This window comes from Chlorocebus sabaeus, chromosome 13 (assembly GCF_047675955.1).
Source record: "Chlorocebus sabaeus isolate Y175 chromosome 13, mChlSab1.0.hap1, whole genome shotgun sequence".
Taxonomy (NCBI): Eukaryota; Metazoa; Chordata; class Mammalia; order Primates; family Cercopithecidae; genus Chlorocebus; species Chlorocebus sabaeus.
This window is the reverse complement of record NC_132916.1, coordinates 63,353,535-63,371,615: the sequence shown is the minus strand read 5'-3', so window position 1 is coordinate 63,371,615 and position 18,081 is coordinate 63,353,535. Positions and strand designations below refer to the sequence as shown.

General features: G+C 41.7%; 1 protein-coding gene across 1 annotated transcript in view; it reads right to left on the bottom strand.

Annotated features, from left to right (window-relative positions):
* Positions 1 to 18,081, bottom strand: part of ECT2L (epithelial cell transforming 2 like) — a 110,066-nt gene that overhangs the window by 65,871 nt on the left and 26,114 nt on the right. Inside the window, exon 4 of the mRNA XM_073022536.1 lies at positions 1,559 to 1,721. Within this exon, the coding sequence (XP_072878637.1) occupies positions 1,559 to 1,721 (163 nt within the window). The remainder of the gene's footprint in view (positions 1 to 1,558; positions 1,722 to 18,081) is intronic.

The window sequence follows — 18,081 nt, the reverse complement described above, 5'->3', positions numbered from 1 at the left end:
TTTTTTTTTTTTTTTTTTGAGACAGAGTCTTGCTCTGTCGCCCAAGCTGGAGTGCAGTGGCCCGATGGCTGCTCACTGCAAGCTCTGCCTCCGGGTTCACGCCGTTCTCCTGCCTCAGCCTCCCAAGTAGCTGGGACTACAGGTCCCCGCCACCACACCTGGCTAATTTTTTTTTTTTTTTTTTTTTTTTTTTGGATTTTTAGTAGAGACGGGGTTTCACTGTGTTGGCCAGGATGGTCTTGATCTCCTGACCTCGTGATCTGCCCGCCTCGGCCTCCCAAAGTGCTGGGATTACAGGCGTGAGCCACTGCGCCCGGCCTGAAAAAAAAATTTTAATTAACGCAAAGGAAGACAGGGAGAGGGAAAAAACTAAATGCGACAAACAAAAAATAGTAAAATGATGGATTAAACAGAAATATGTAAGTGTTTACAGAAATATAAACAGACTAAGCCAGGCACAGTGGCTCACGCCTGTAATCTCAGCACTTTGGGAGGCTGAGGTGGGTGGATCTCTTGAGCCTAGGAGTTCCAGACCAGCCTGGCCAACATGGCGAAACCTCATCTCTACTAAAACTACAAAAATTCGCTGGGCGTGGTGGTGCACGTCTATAGTCCCAGGTACTCGAGAGGCTGAGATGGGAGGACCACTTGAGCCTGGGAGGCAGAAGTTGCAGTGAGCCAGATGGCACCACTGCATTCCAGCCTGGGCGATAGAATGAGAAAAAAAAAAAAGTATGTGTATTGTTACATTTTATTAAATATTTTACAAGAAAAGGGACAGCCCAGAGGCAGAATTAATGGCAAAAGATGTTAATTTTAAACAGCTGCTGCTTTTAACTGCTGTTAAGATCTCAATGTATGTTCTTTAACAGATGTTAGACAATAAGGGATCAGTTGAGGCTGTGGTTGTGTAGCAGTTTCTAGAGCTGAGTTATTGGAGATAATATACAAAATCTAAAGCATAAATCATTTTTCATGAAGAAAAGTGAACTTCTTGGCAGGGCGCGGTGGCTCATGCTTGTAATCCCAGTACTTTGGGAGGCCGAGGCAAGTGGAACCCAAGGTCAGGAGTTTGAGACCAGCCTGACCAACATGGTGAAACCCCGTCCCTACTAAAAATACAAAAATTAGCCGGGTGTGGTGGCAGGCGCCTGTAATCCCAGTTACTCAGAAGGCTGAGGCAGGAGAATCACTAGAACCCAGGAGGTGGAGGTTGTAGTGAGCCGAGATCGCGCCACTGCACTCCAGCCTGGGTGACAAAGCGAGACTCCGTCTCAAAGTGAACTTCTTTAACCAAGAAAAAATGTTTTCTAAATAATTATACTGAGTATTTAAAGATTTTTTTAAGTAACAGGGATTATTGGACTAGTCTATATGCCTTATTTATTTATAGAAATACATTATTGTATTTCACTTATCCCTATTTTTTCTCTCAAGGGTAAGGGATAGATCAGGTACCCTCAGCTATTGTCTTCAGGGAAGGGAGCTACCCTAGTAGCCTCATTTAAGATTACAGCTGTACTTGTGCCCTATTACTAGGAAGTGACAAATAGTAAACCTGTTCAGTTAAAAACTTCCAGGGCCAGCTGACTTGGGCAGCTGCACACAAATCTTTCGCACTCAGAAAGGAAAAGATATATAGAGAAATGAAGCGTGGTAACACTGTAGAGAAATCCACTTTGGCCACTTGCATCCTTTCTGAAAACCAGTCTTGGACAAACCTAAAAAGAAAGAGAAATTTAGTTTAGAACACTAATGTCTAAAATTGACTAAAAAGTCAGCATAAATATTGGTCATTGATCTTCCTCCAGTGTTCTACCTATAAAAAATCCTAACAAAACATAAATCTAGATTTAAAAAATATTCAGGCTGGGTGTGGTGGCTCAAGCCTGTAATCCCAGCACTTTGGGAGGCCAAGGTGAGCGGATCACTTGAGGTTAGGGGTTCAAGACCAGCATGGCCAACACAGCACAACTCTGTCTCTACTAAAAATATGAACAATTAGCTGAGTATGGTGGTACGTGCCTGTAATACCAGCTACTCGGGAGGCTGAGGCAGGAGAATCACTTGAACCCAGGAGGCTGAGGTTGCAGTGAGCCGAGATCATGCTACTGCACTCCAGCCTGGGCAACAGAGTGAGACTCTGTCTCAAAAAAAAAAAAAAAAAGTATTCGCTTTGAATTATCCATTCTAAAAAGGAAGACAATTAACAAGAATATCTAAAATTTACAGGAAGAAAACAGTCTTCGAGTAAACCTAGTTTGGTGTGATTTTCAAGAGAAAAAGACTATAAAACCTTTTCACTATCAATTTAAAACTGAACCCAAGATTTTTAATGGAGTTGAAATTCAAAGCAAAGATATATTCACTGAGATTTTCTTGTGTGTGGACTTTTTTGGTTTTTTAGACCAGTGCTTCTAGAAGAAATTTCTTTTTCCTTTTGAGTGGCTGCCTCTATTACAAGACCAAATTCTCTTCCCCACTGGAGCTGACACTATTACATGATGTATTTAATCCTTCTTTTGACACAAAGCTGGCCATATTCTGAAATGCCAATCATTTGTCCTGAATGGGTAGCAGGTATAGAAAAGAATAATGTGCTATTACGGGTCAGTGAGAGGGTTTGCTCAGCCTGGCGTGGCCACGGGAAGAGTGCGGAGAGATTCAGTGGGGCAATAGCCATGTGCAGAAGGGGAGAAGGAGACAATGGCTTCTGAATGGCTGGAAGATCGGTTGTTTACAGGTTGGGAAAGATTTGAAGATTATGGGAGCTAGGTTTCTCACTTTTGGAAAAAGGATCTACAAATACGTAAAGGAGGAAAGCTAGACTAATCTATATGGAGTTGGAGAGAAATTGGAGATATCACTGTAAAATCTCATGTTTTAAAATATGTTTATAAATGAATGATACACAAATAGAGATAGATGGCTGTATATGTACATGTGTGTACATATATTTCATCTTAGAGCACCTAAAAGCAATGACATCCCAAAAGCAATGAACACACCATAAACTCAGATATTGGTTTCTCAATTCCATTTCCTAATAAAATAAACCAGAATTTACTGGAGAAATGGCTGATACCAGGGTAGGGACAAGGAAAGTATAAGATAGGTCTGGAATATCTTGACACCAGAAAATAAGGAAGTACTTAACCAAAAGAATACAGAAGCCAATTTATTAATAAAGTCACTCCCACCGGCAAAATATGGAATAATTTGAGTTTCAAAGCAAATAATTAATGTAATATAGCCTATTGAATAAAATAGGCATTCCTGAGTCCATACTGATATAAATATACCCATGAATGAATGAATAAATAGAGGAGAAGGAAAACTACCTCATAACAGAACACCAATTAATATATGCAGAAGGAATTAAGAAATTAGGAAATCACCGCTTGGAGGCCATCATAGTAATAATTGCTTCAAATAGGAATCATTAATGAGTGACTCATGCCTGTAATCCCAGCACTTTGGGAGACCGAGGCGGGTGGATCACCTGAGGTTAGGAGTTTGAGACCAGCCTGGCCGATGTGGTGAAACCCTGTCTCTACTAAAAATATGAAAGTTAGCCAGGCATGGTGGTGTACGCTTGTAAGCCCAGCTACTCGGGAGGCTGAGGCAGGAGATTTGCTTGAACACGGGAGGTAGAGGTTGCAGAGATCGCGCCACTGCACTCCAGCCTGGGTGACAAAAGCAAAACTCCATCTCAAAAAAAAAAAAAAAAGAATGATTAATGAATGCCAAAACTAGTGGGTAAAGCTTGATAAGAAACAGGATATTTACATAGATTAAAATAGTTTTTGATTACTTTAAAATTAATCAAATACTTTTAAATTATGTATTAAATATAAATTAAGTACAAAATACTTAATAATTAACTATCTTAACCAAGGGATATAATCACCAGCTGTGGGACAAATTGACATGCTGTGCCCCCCGATGCGATCCACAGAGAACACAGCATCATTTCCACGCTGTTCCTGCCAAGAAGGTATAAACTGAACGTCATCTTGAGGAACCATCACCCAACCAGAAATCGAGGGTCATTTGACAAAGCAGCAGGCCTGTACTCTTCAAAAGTATCAAGTCATAAGAGACAAGGAAAACCTGAGCATTTTTGCTCCACATTGAAGGCGGATCTAGAGACATGGAAACTAAATACAGTTGATAACCCTGGGCTGGATTCTGGACCAAAAGGAAAAGTGTGATTATAAAGGACATTGCTGGAGCAATCAGGAATATGGGAATGGAGTCTGCGGGGTGGATGTAGTGTTTTATCAGTGCTGATTTCCTGGTAATGCTGGATGTACTTTGATTTTTCAGCAGTGTGTACACCTTGTGTTTTAGGAAACACATTGACAACCTTAAGGTAATGGGCATCATGTTTGTAATTTACTCTCAAGTGATTCTAAGTAATAAGGCAAAAATGGTAAAATGTTAGCTATTAAACTGTTAACTTTTTTTTTTTTTTTTTTTTTTTGAGACAGGGCCTAGCTCTGTCACCCAGGCTGGAGGGCAATGGCACGATCTCAGCTCACTGCAACTTCTGCTTCCCAGCCTCAAGCAGTCCTCCCACCCCAGCCTCCCAAATTGCTGGCACTCCAGGCATGCACCACACACCTGGCTAATTTTTTTTTATTTTTAGTGGAGATGTGGTTCCATTATGTTGCCCAGGCTGGTCTTGAACTCTTTAGCTCAAGTGATCCACCTGCCTTGGCCTCCCAAAGTGCTGGGATTATAGGCGTGAGCCACTGTGCCCAGCCATAACTATTAAAATGTTAACTAAATGAGGAAGTCCCAGGTAAAAGGGATAAAGACATTATCTGTACTATTCTTGCAACTTTTCTGTGAGTTAAAAATTATTGCAAAATGAAAATTTTTTTTAAGTGGCCAAAATATTTTTTTAAAAGTTTGCTTCAGTTCCAAGTTTTAATGATTGCTGATTTATTTTCCATGTTCCTCCTCCCCTGGCCTTAAGTCACTGCTGTTTTTTTAATCCCTGTCCATGTAGCCTTGTCACATCCTGAGACAAAACAGAGTGGCATAAAATGAACCTGTTTGCATGCCGTTGTAAGGAAAGAGAGAGAGAGTGCGTGTGTGTGTGTGTGTGTGTGTAAACAGGGGCAAAGAATGGAGTCGGGCCTGTACTGGTAGCATGTAGTATCCACAGACAGAAGTGTCACTTGAGGATCTTGTCAGTATCACCAATAAAGCACAGGTAATAACTGTAATTTCCTTAGAGATTAACATTCAAGCTGAACAAGACTGTGGCAATGCCAAGAACAGCTAATCTCTAATGAATTACTGTCCTCATTGCCTGAGACTTTAGGATCATTTTTCTAGCCTTTGAGATAAGTTTTATTCTCATTTACTTGGAATTATAAAATAGATTAATAAAATATGAGGCAAACCAGAAATGTTTCTGGCCTCCTTTCCAAAGAAGGGTCTCAGTATCTTTAGATTTTCATGTCTACTACCTTCCCACCTCACAGCATCTATTGTTCCATCCCAGCAAAGCAAATGAGAATTGAATATGAATTACTTCCAAAAGTAAACCTTGGTTATACATATTTCATATTTGTTCCTATTCTATGCTGCTACAAGGACACATTTGAGTATAATGAATCTTAAGAAGAAAGAAAAATGCTTCTGTCACATTAAAAAAAAAATACATGATCAGCAGAACTAAGGTAGGGTAGTTTGTAGTAATGACATTGCGGGGCTCTTCGTATTTTAGTTAATGTTGCAAAGTAAGAAATCCGTGAAGAGAAATAACAACATGTAAGAAAAAAGTGAAAAAATGTGTTTTGCTCATTTATTGTGACAAGGATGGTTTCATTTAAATAATTCATGATAATGCTTTGCAGTGTGCCACTGAATGTACAACGTGTACTTTGCAAAAATAACAAAGCTTAGTAATGCGGGACTTGAATTTAATTCTCTGCTCTTAAATTTCTGATAAGTAGAAAGAAGCTGCCAAAATTGTGATGAAAATGACTAGGAGAACAGCTTGGAGAGAGGCCTGTGGAGGGGAGAGTGGATTTGGCAGAGGTCCCTGTTTTCTGGTTGCCTAGGCAGCACCTCTAAGCCTTGTCTGGTGGCTTCTTTACAAACAGTTTTATGGCTTGGTCAGGGTCTGGGGTGCTGTTCATACCCCAGTTTCAGTCCCTGGTGCATGGTTTTTTTTTGTTTTTTTTGTTTTTTTAAATTATTTATTTATTTATTTTTGAGATGGCGTCTTGCCATCTCACCCAGGCTGGAGTACTATGGCATGATCTCTGCTCACTGCAACCTCCACCTCCTGGGTTCAAGCGATTCTCCTGTCTCAGCCTCCTGAGCAGCTAGGATTATAGGTCCGTGCCACCAAGCCCGGCTAATTTTTGTATTTTTAGTAGAGACGGGGTTTCACCATGTTGGCCAGGCTGGTCTCGAACTCCCGACCTCAGGTGGTCCTCTGGTGCATATTTTAATGGGGCCAAAAGGAGATGACACAAGGGCAAGGGGAACCATAGGCATTTGTGCAACTCCTGAGTTGCATGAAAAGGAAGACAAGTTGACAAGTGACAAATATCAACGGCCATACAAATGTGCTTTTGGATCCAGCAATTCATCTTCTAGGGGTTTTTCCTAAAACAGTGATTAAAGATATGTCTAAGGATTTAGCTAAAGGATGTTCCTCTAAGTGTTGTTTATAGTAGCAAAAGCTGGGGAAAACAAGCTAAATGTCTGAGATAAGTTATGGCATATCTATAAAATCTAATCTTCCTAGAAATCAGTAGACTGAGCTGAAAGAGGAATCTATGTGATATGCTTTGGCTTTATGTCCCCACTCAAATCTCGTCTCGAATTTTAATCTCCATAATCCCCATATGTCAAGGGAGGGACCTGGTGGTGGGTGAGTAAATCATGGAGGTGGTTTCCCCCATGCTGTTCTTGTGATAGTGAGTTCTCATGAGATCCGATGTTTTACTGGTGTTTGACAGTTCCTCCTCCTCTCTCTTTCTCTCTCTCAATCTCTCTCTCTCTGTCTCTCTGTCTCTGTCTCTATCTCTGTCACCTGCCACCACGTGAGATGTGCCTGCTTCCCCTTTCACCATGATTGTAAGTTTCCTGAGGCCTTCCCACCCATGCGGAACTCTGAGCCAAGTAATTCTTTTATCTTTATAAATTACCCAGTCTCAGGCAGTTCTTTATAGCAGTGTGAAATGGACTATTATACTATGAACTAATTTCAAACAGCTAAAAGCGCTGGGATTATAAAGCATAATCTCTTCAAATGGAAAAGTAATGAAAAAAGAAATCAGCAAGTTATAAAATTAAAAAAAAAAAAAAACACAAGAACACCAAGTGGGAGCTGAAATTGAGAAATTCACAGAAGAATTGGGCCCAGTCTTGATGAGTAGTGCTAGGCTTTCCTACTGACAGGAGTCCACACCTTGTAGGGAAGAAGCAAGGAAGCACACTGTCTCCTGGGCTGCTACAGGAAAGGGAGACCTAGGGGAAATCAGAACAGGCCTGTACCTTGCATGGGCTTAAGTCCATATTAAATCTCCTGGCACATTAGAGACCCTGAGCTACCATAGAAACATAAATGCTGGTGAGAAAATAAGAAACCCAAGGGGTTCCCAGAGAGGAAGATACACATGTGAACCACCCCATGTGCCTCCACAACCCAGGGCAGTTATCCTCCCTGTGGAAAATAACCTCAGACTAAAACACCATGAGGGAAGGCCAGCAAATGAAACAAACAAGGGATCTGTCACCTCAAGAACTAAAGGTAATGAAATTATCCAAGAGATTTTAACATAAACATGCTGAAAATATTCAGAGAGAAGTCAAGGTAATAGTAGGAGTGAATGTTTGAAATGTTCATTTGGAAAAGAAACAACAGACATCTGAAGTAAAAAATACATAGTTTTTGAAATTAAGAGAAAACTGAATAAGTTGGATAATAAACTTGAAACCAAAGGAGGGAAAACTAGAGAATCTTAAGCAAAATCTGGACCATTGAATACTATAAAGTCATTAAAAATGATAAAAAAAATTGAAGACATTTCACTTAGTTCCATGCACTATTATCCATATGAGAGTTTCATGCAGCATACAAAGTTCCTGAAATGTCTGGCAAATTTTGTATCTATGCACCTATGTGTCTTTTCTGGGGGGAAGATTTATAGTTTTTGGGTGCAGTTTGAATACCTCTTCTCAAAGGAATACATGATCTAAAATTGTTTCATTAAATTGGTATGTGCATGTTTACTGTGGTTGTATAGTTCACTGATTCGCTTATTAAATCAACATTATTTTGAATCCCTTCTTATATTCTGGGGTTTTAATGAGACAAAAAACAAACAAACAAAATGACACAATTCCTGCCTTTATGGAGCCTACAGTATGGTTAGGAAGACAGCACCAATTTTTTAAAAAATCTAATACAGTGAAATTACAACTGTAGTTAATCTTCTAAAGAAAAAGTACATGTGTGGAAAGGCTTCCCTGCAGGAGCTAAGTGGGTTAAAGGCAACTTGGAGAAGAGGGCAGTGGAGGTAGAAGAGCCTCCTAGGTAGAGGGCAATGTCAAGGGCAAAGACAGCATGGCATCCCTGAAGAGCTGGAAGAAGGTGAGTTGGGCTGAAGCACCAGGAACTATGGAGGAAGAGGGAAGAGGGGAAGCTGAAGGGGGGCGGTCAGAGCCATATCCCTGCAGGGCCTTAGATGCCATGTTAAAGTTTACAATTTTTTAAACTAAAACTGTTAAACAGGGACATGATGACATGGTCTCAGTGCCATTTGAGAAGCCAACACTGACTGCACAGGGAGGGGTGGGAGAGTCCAGAATGATGGGGAGACCAATTAGAAGGCCACGGCCATAGCCCAGGCCAGATATAATGGTGGGTTGGCCTAAGGTGGTGTTGATAGAGATGTAGAAAATTGAACACATGAGAGATATTGGGGGTAAATTGATAAGTGATGATTAGATGACTCTTGGGTTTCTAACTTTTAGAACTGGATGGCTGGTGGTACCATTATTAAAATAGAGAATATAGTCACATTTTGCCTATGACGATTGTACACACTTGGACGTGTTGTTTTGGGGTGTTTTCAAGACATTCAAAATTAAATATCAAGTAAGCAGTTGGATATATAATTAGGAACTCAAAGGCAATGTCTGGGCCAAAGATAAAAATTGCCTGATCACTGTTATAGAAATATTAAATAAAAGCCTGGTTATGGATTAAGTGCTCTACACAGACAGCACAGAGTAAAAAGAGAAGCAGAGTTCCCACAGGCTGGAGGAATGCCCGCATTTAACAACACATAGAGAAAGGATTTGTCATTAAACAACATGGAAAGGACAGGACCGAGAGGTAGGAGGAAGCCAGGTGAATCTTCTATCATGGCATCCACAGGAAGATTGTCATTTCGAGGAGTGAGTACTTGATTGTACTGAAAACTGCAGAGAGGACAAGCAAGATAACTGAAAAAAATCCAAGAGTCCTCTGGATTCAGTCATAGGGACTTAAAAGGGCAGAAACCAGTTTAGGATGGGGTGAGTAGTGAGTTGAAACTGAGGATCTGGGGACAGTCCCTGCAGATGACTCTAGAGCAAGTGTATGGCCCGTGGACTGTATCCATTTGTTTTTGACATCCCTTTTTGCAAAATGTTACTGGAACACAACCATACCCATTTACTTACATACTGCCTATGGTGGGCTTCGTACTGCATTGGTAAAGCTAAGTAGTTGGAGCAGGGATCACAGGGCCCACGAGGCCTAAGATTGTTGTGATCTGGCCCTTTAGAAAAAGCTTGTCCACCCCTGTCATAGAGAGATTTGGAAGGAAGGAACAGAACACAGTGGTAGAAGCTAGACTTTTCTGAATACACCTTGTTTTCTAGATGTGACTTCTGTAACCACATGTCTTTTAATATTAAATTATCAAACAAAATTGGATTTGATAAAAGCAATCCCTAAAATTCAAAAGCAAAATGAAACCAACCTAATTGTGTATTGAGTTAGTTGAATAACCATACAGATTGGGATTATTCCATTTTAAAACACAGAAATTTGACTCTATGTCCCTAAATGTGGCATACCTTAAGGACAATAAGAACTGCAAAAATTATTTTTAATTGATTTCAGTAATGACATAGGGAGTGGTAGTGATGGTTTTGTTGTTTTGGGAATGTTGTACATGTATTATAGAACAAACAAAATGAGTAATTACGTTAATGTCATTGGGAACCAAGATTTCCTATGTGAAAGAAAGGAGATATGGATGCAATACAGAAAGGTTCAATACAAATCCTGTTGACTTGAATTTGAATTGAGAGTATGGATCTGAACTCTTGATGCATTGTAACTTTTTTTAAAAGTTATTTTCTAGTTCTGTGTACTAAAAATTCCTAGAAACTTGAACAACCTTATAAGATACTTACAAGAGTGCCCTATTAGGGCAATACCTAATACCAAATATTATTCCCCACCAAAAGGAAACAGGGGTCCTTGGAGAAATGGTGATCCCAAGTCTGAGGCAGAAAAAGGACAAGACGAGCCCAGAAGATTTTATCACACCAGAAAGAAAAGAAACTATTAGAAACAAACAGGTGTGGTGGCTCATGCCCTGTAATCCTAGCACTTTGGTAGGCCAAGGTGGAAGGATAATTTGAGGGCAGGAGTTCAAGACCAGCCTGGGCAACATAGTGAGACTCCCATCTCTACAAAAAAAATTGTTTTTAAACTTAGCCAGCACCCTAGCCTGAGTGGCAGAGTGAGACCCTGTCTCAAAACAAAAAAAGAAGAAGAGAAATTAACATGTCAAAAGAACTCAAGAGTTATCTTGAGGAGGCTCCCTTGGCCAGGAACAACACAATTTCAATACCAGTAAGAAAATAACTGAAATGGGCCGGGCGCGGTGGCTCAAGCCTGTAATCCCAGCACTTTGGGAGGCCGAGACGGGCGGATCACGAGGTCAGGAGATCAAGACCATCCTGGCTAACCCGGTGAAACCCCGTCTCTACTAAAAAATACAAAAATCTAGCCGGGCGAGGTGGCGGGCGCCTGTAGTCCCAGCTACTCGGGAGGCTGAGGCAGGAGAATGGCGTGAACCCGGGAGGCGGAGCTTGCAGTGAGCTGAGATCTGGCCACTGCACTCCAGCCTGGGCAACAGAGCGAAACTCCGCCTCAAAAAAAAAAAAAAAAAAAAAAAAAAGAAAATAACTGAAATGGATTAAAACATAAGATACTTAAGTTCATGAGTTTACAATACTACGAAGAACTCAGTGATCAATTTTGGAGGATGACATAAAACCAAGCTATTGGTTAGAAAATTGGTAAATAAAATCAACATGTGTCTTTCCTGTATGAACTCTACCTCAGGGGAAAGCACCTCATTAAAGAGGGAAAGTTTCTCTTATAGAAGTATGCTAACTAGTAAACAGAAAAGGAATGATGAGGTAGTATGTCGACATTTTGCAACCCCTAATGAAACAGTGGACCCATGCCAAGATTGTCAATGGCATCTAACAGCACATAGAAAAACCACCGGAACTCGCCAGCTTCTGAAGGAAGAACAAAACACCACCTTTAAAGTATTCTTATCAAAAAATCAAATGTGACTTTCATCAGGCCTCAAACTACCAGTTTTCAGGAAAAGGGGAGGCAGAAGGTTACAATCAGCAAAATATAGACTGTGGGAAACTCTACAGGACAAGGAAGAAAAGAAAAAAGAGTGAGGGGAGAAAATCTATACATTAAAAGAAATCTAGAAGTCATATTAATCAGTTGCAATTTGTGAACCTTACTGGGTCCTGAGTTAAAGCAATTATTTTTAAAGTAAGTTATGAGATCATTGAGGAAAATTGATTACTGACTAGACATTTGATTATACTAAGAAATTATTTTTTCAGGCCGATAATGCAATTGTGATTAGATTTTTAAAAATGGTCCTTTATAAAAAAGTTATGTACTGGAATATTAAAGTATGAAATGACATGATGTCTACAGTTTGCTTTAAAATAAACCAGGGGGCTGGGCGTGGTGGCTTATGCCTGTAATCCTAGCACTTTGGGAGGCCGATGAGGGTGGATCACTGAAGTCAGGAGTTTGAAACCAGTCTGGCCGACATGGTGAAACCCCATCTCTACTAAAAATATAAAAATTAGCTGAGTGTGGTGGCACACACCTGTAATCCCAACTACTTGGGAGGCTCAGAGGCAGGAGGACCTCTTGAACCTGGGAGGTGGAGGTTGCGGTGAGCTGAGATTGTGCTGCTGCACTTCAGCCTGGGGGACAGAGCGAGACTCCATCTAAAAACCAACAAAACAAATAATAATAACCCAGGGTATATAGGGTGGTTACAACTTCGAGAAAATAGATGAAATAATATGAACCATGAGCTGATAATTATTAAAAATGGGTGCTGACTATACCGGGGTCCCTTAAATTGTTTGTATATGTGTTAGGCCCTTCTTGTGTTGCTATAAAGAAATACCCCAGACTGGGTATTTTTTTTTTTTCTGTTTTGTTTGAGACAGAGTCTCACCCTGTTGCCCAGGCTGGAGTGCAATGGTGTGATCTCAGCTCACTACAACCTCCGCCTCCCAGATTCAAGGATTCCCCTGCCTCAGCCTCCACAGTAGCTGGGATTTCAGGCATGCGCCACCGCACCTGGCTGATTTTTTGTTTCTTTAGTAGAGACGGGGTTTAACCATGGTGGCCAGGCTGGTCTTGAACTCCTGACCTCGTGATCCGCCCACCTCGGCCTCCCAAAGTGCTGGGATTATAGGTGTGAGCCACTGCACCTGGCTGGGACTGGGTAGTTTATAAAGAGGAGAGCTTTAATTGGCTCATGGTTCTGCAGGCTTTAAAGGAACCATGGTGCTGGCATCTGCTTGGTTTCTTAGGAGGTCTCAGGAAGCTTCCAGTCATGGTGGAAGGTGAAGGGAAAGCAGGCACGTCACATGAAGAAAGCAGGAGCAAGAGAGTGAGACAGTGGGGGAGTTGGGGGAGGGTGCCATACACTTTTAAATGACCAGATCTCTCAGATGCTCACTATCATGAAGACAGCACCAAACCATGAGGGATCTGCCCCCACGACCCAAACACCTCCCTCCAGATCTCACCTTCAGTATTGGGGATTACAATTCATTATGAGATTTGGGTGGGAACTAATACCCAAACTCGATCAGTATAGTTTGGTTTTCTTTTTCTTGAGATGGAGTGTCTGTTGCCTGAGCTGGAGTGCAATGATGTGATCTCAGCTCACTGCAACCTCTGCCTCCCAGGTTCAAGAGGTTCTCCTGCCTCAGCCTCCCAAATTACAGACAACTGCCACCACACCCAGCTGTGTTTTGTATTTTTAGTAGAGTCAGGGTTTCACCATGTTGGCCAGGCTGGTCTTAAACTCTTGACCTCAAGTGATCCTCCTGCCTCAGCCTCCCAAAGTGCTGGGATTTCAGGTATGAGCCATCGTGCCTGGCCTATATCATTATAGTTTTAATTACACTTGAATTTTCCCAAAATAAAGAAAAAATAATTTCTAGCAAACAATCTACCTTGCTGTTGGTTTTCTCTAGTAATTCTTAGTGGCTGGTATGTATGTAGGGGAGAAATTTAAAAGTTCAGGTATTCAGACTAGGATTTTGGAAGATGAATGTGATAAAAATCTTGAGCAAGGGAGCTGAGAGAATTGGAATGTGAATTACTAACATGGCAGGCCATGGCCCCTAAATGGGGTGATCAGGCAAGTTAAGTACCAAGGAAAGGGCTGATTGACAGAGAGCAGAGGAGCCCGTGGACTGGAAGGTCAGTGAGTAGAACAGCGATCAAGATGGGGATAGCTGCACAGGCAGACTGGGAGAAGAGGGAATGCTTCCATCAGTGACTTTGGATTAACTGTAATGCATTTATTGTGGGAGTCGTTGATTAAGGCAGGGGGAGAAAAATTCATTTTGAGTGATAAGACCAACTGGGTGTCCAGAGTGTGAAGTGGGTTTTCCTCATGAATGCCAGTGTCACACAGACTAATGACCGGGTTTGGGATATGAACGAAATGAAGAACCATGTGCTGAAGTCTTCAGAGGACGAGAGAGCAAAACTGGATATGGCTAAAGCAATAAGGAGAGTGATTGAAGTTTCTTTGAAAAAAAAAATTCTGGATAATTGGTCTAATCGGATCCATATATAGTCATACGAATGCACAGGAGTGTAAAAAGAAGGCTGTATGTGGTGGTGGATCATTGGATTATTGGTGATGGCTATTTCCCTCTTTTTACTTATCTATATTTTCTTTTCTTTTCTTTTTTTCTTTTTGTTTAGATGGAGTCCTGCTCTGTCGCCCAGGCTGGAGTGCAGTGGCATGATCTCAGCTCACTGTGACCTCTGCCTTATGGGTTCAAGCGATTCTCCTGCCTCAGCCTCCCTAGCAGCTAGGATGACAAGTGTCCCCCACCACACCTGGCTAATATTTTTGTATTTTTAGTAGAAACAGGGTTTCACCATGTTGGCCAGGCTGGTCTCGAACTCCTGACCTCAAGTGATCCACCTGCCTCAGCCTCCCAAAGTGTTGGGGTTACAGGCGTGAGCCACTGTGCCTGGCACTATCTGTATTTTCTAATGCTTCTACAAAAGCCTGGTATTGGTGTTGAGCAGGCAAAGAAGAACCAAGGCTCTCACACATCCTGTCCCGTCTAGATAGAACAGTCACTCTCTAAGTCTTTGCTTGTCTGACTCCTACTCGTCCTTCAGACTCCAGTGTAAATATCCCCTCCTCAGGGCAGCTTTCCCTGACCCTCTGGCCTAGGTGAGGTCCCATTACTTTTCCTTTGTCACTTCTCACAGTCATAGCTACTTCTTTGTTATGTCAGACTGGCCAGGCTGGTCTTGGATCATGGGAAATGTCGCATAATGCATGCACACAGACATATTGTTCTTATGTAATTGCAGTTTGACTTCCTATGTGTTCATAATAATTTAGGGCCAATGAGGTGATGTGGTTCTGGGGGGTGGAGCCAGAAATACTGAAACCAGTAGAGTAGGTTAGAGTCCTGTGGTTGGTGAAAACTATTTTGGCAACAACCAGGCAACCAGATCAGGTGATGATAGTGGAGTTTTTAGAGTGACATGTCTGGGGTACAGCCAGGATCTCCCCATCTCCTCAACAACCATTCCTGCTGCCCAAACACGTCCCTTTAGGAGGCTGACTGACACTCCTTGAGCACTCCTGCTTAATGCCATCTCACAACCTTTGCTGAAACCTGTGTCCTTTACACTTGATGTGCATTACCGTGTAATCTAAGTGCTGTTTTATGTTTTTATTCTTGCTGACCCAGTCCTTTTTCAGACTCCACCATTTATTTATTTATTTATTTATTTATTTATTTATTTATTTATTTTTAAGACAGGGTCTCTGACTCTGTTGCCCAGGCTGGAGTGTAATGGTGTATTCTAAGTTCACTGCAACCTCCACCTCCCAGGCTCAAGCAATTCCCCTGCATCAGCCTTCTAAGTAGCTGGGACTACAGGCACACACCACAGCACCCAGCTAATTTTTGTATTTTTTAGTAGAGACAGGTTTTCACCATGTTGCCCAGGCTGGTCTCGAACTCCTAAGCTCAAGTGATCCACTGGCCTCCGTCCCTAAGTGCTAAGATAACAGGTGTGAGCCATTGCACCCGGCTTCCTTCACCATGTAATGTCTGTCTCCACTACTGTCTTGTTCACTGCTCTGTCCCTGGCAACTGGCAGAGTGCTTGCAGCATGGCTGGGGCTAAATAAATGTGTATAAATTAAAATAAGAATTGAAAAAAGAATAAACGTTGAAAAATAGAAAAAGAAAATCACTGCTTATAATAGTTTTCTGTTGCTGCTCTAACAAATTTGTAAACAAAGCTACCACAAATGTAGTGGCTTAAAGCAACAGACTGATCTTAGGGTTCTGGAGGTCAGACGTCTCAAGTCACTTTCTCCGGGCTACAGTCAGTCCCAGTGCCTTTTCCTGCTCCTGGCAGCTGCCTGCCTTCCTTGTCTCATGGCCTTTTCCTCCATCTTCAAAACCAGCAGTGGAGCCTTTTCGGCCTCCCCATCAAAGGGCTAGAAGCTTTGATGTCTGGCTGCTTCCAGGGTTCACCCTTTTTCTATCTTAGTTTTATTCTACTAGAATATAAACTGCAGTGGGCAGGCCCTTTTCCACTCTGCTCACTGTTGAGTCCCATGCACTCAGAACTGTGCTTGTTCCATGGTAGCTACTCAGTCAATATTTGTTCAATGCTAAATGAAGAAACTAGCTTTTGTCATGCTTCATTTACTTACCCTTCTGTTGGTGAAATAACCCCAATTTCTATTCAGCAGTGCACATAATTCTAAAGAAGCTGACACCATAGCTCTGAAAAGCATATGATCAAGGTATAGGCCAATCCCCTGGCCACAGCAAGTGGCCAGAAATGGGCATGGGCCTAAACGAGTCTGATCAGAGTAAAGCCCAAACAAATGGTTTTTTTCTTCTGGACACATCTGAGGGAATGGAAGGAGAAAGCCATGGCTACAGAGGCAGAACAGGCACAGGAAGAAACAAGCCATTGGCTTCACTACGGAAGCACTGCAAGAAGCTTCAGCTGCAGGAAGACCCATATCTGGAGTTTTCAATGATGTGAGAATAAAATACGTCCTTCATTATTCACGTCAAGTTTTGGGCTGCCTACAGTGAAACACATTCTAAAGCCAGTAAGTAGCATCACAAGTGCAAAATGAAAAAGGCACCCACAGAACTGGAACAAATCATTTTGTTTCATTGCACTGAGACTAGAAGGGTCGAGACAGTTCATGTGATCTGTGTTCCTGACTCCAAGGAGGAGTAGAATCAAGAGATGGAAGAAGCCTTGGGGCTTTCAGGTCACTCACCCCTGTGTCTGACCCTTGGCTACACCAGATCACCTGAGGAACTTTGTAAAAACAGCTTCCTCCACCCCATTCCATTGTGTTGAGCCAGAATCTCTAGGGGTGAGGCTCATTATCTGTTTTACAAACTCCAAGTGATTCTGAGGGACCATCCCTTCTCAACAGCTGTGAACTTCCCATTGGTAGAAGGAAGCATCATAGCAGATCCTAATGCTAATGTCGACGTCAAATTCAAAGCACTGAACGTATGTATCGTGGTCTTAGAAGTATGTATAACTCATTTCTGAATCACTTTATTGAAGTCCCAAATTAATTAAATACTTAGACTATGCATGAGAGTCTGAAGGCCTTTCTCCTGTGTGTAAAAGGAATATATTTCACTGCTAAAAGGTTTTTGTTTTTCCCTTCATGGTTCTCAGATAAAATTTAGAAGAGTTGAGATGACCAGAGAAGTGACTACTAGATAAATGAACTGTTATGGACCATTCTCAACCTATTTTTCTTCCTTTCACTGTAAACAGTGGCAGCTTCAGATTTAGCAATTTCAAGGAATCAATGATGTCATCAAGGATTTCTTATATTTTCACTTTGACATCTTCAACCGTTTTCTTTGGTCCTTAGGCTTGTCCCAAAAATAGTTCTCAAATAACTAACTGCGGTGAGCATTGGTCTTCACACAACAGTGACCACAGCTAGCAGGACAGAAGAGAAGATGTTCATCCTCAAATCTTGTTTAAGTTTCTTTCAGCAAGAAGACTGTCCACCCTTACGTCTCCTTGGGCAGAATTAATATCTACACACCCTTTCCTAAAGCAGACACCAACCAGGGGAGGCAGTGATCATGATAAATTTAGTCCAACCCTGACCCACCCTTGGTAGGGTGGGGTTACTTACCAGCCACCCCTGAAGCATAGAATGCCTAGGGGGAAAAATCAGAGTTTCTGTCAGGAAGAAGGAGAGGAATGTGGAATGACTTGGCTGGGCCAGTAATCAACAGTGTCTAACCCTGTAAGCAGGAATTGAAGAAAGACAAGGGGAAAGATTTCTCCAGCCACCTTGAATTAAATAATGAAAACTTGAATGATGCAAAGTATTAGTAATGTCCTATATTCTAATGCTTGGATTTTTTTTTCCATGAAGTCTTGCTCTGTAGTCCAGGCTGGAGTGCAATGGTGCGATCT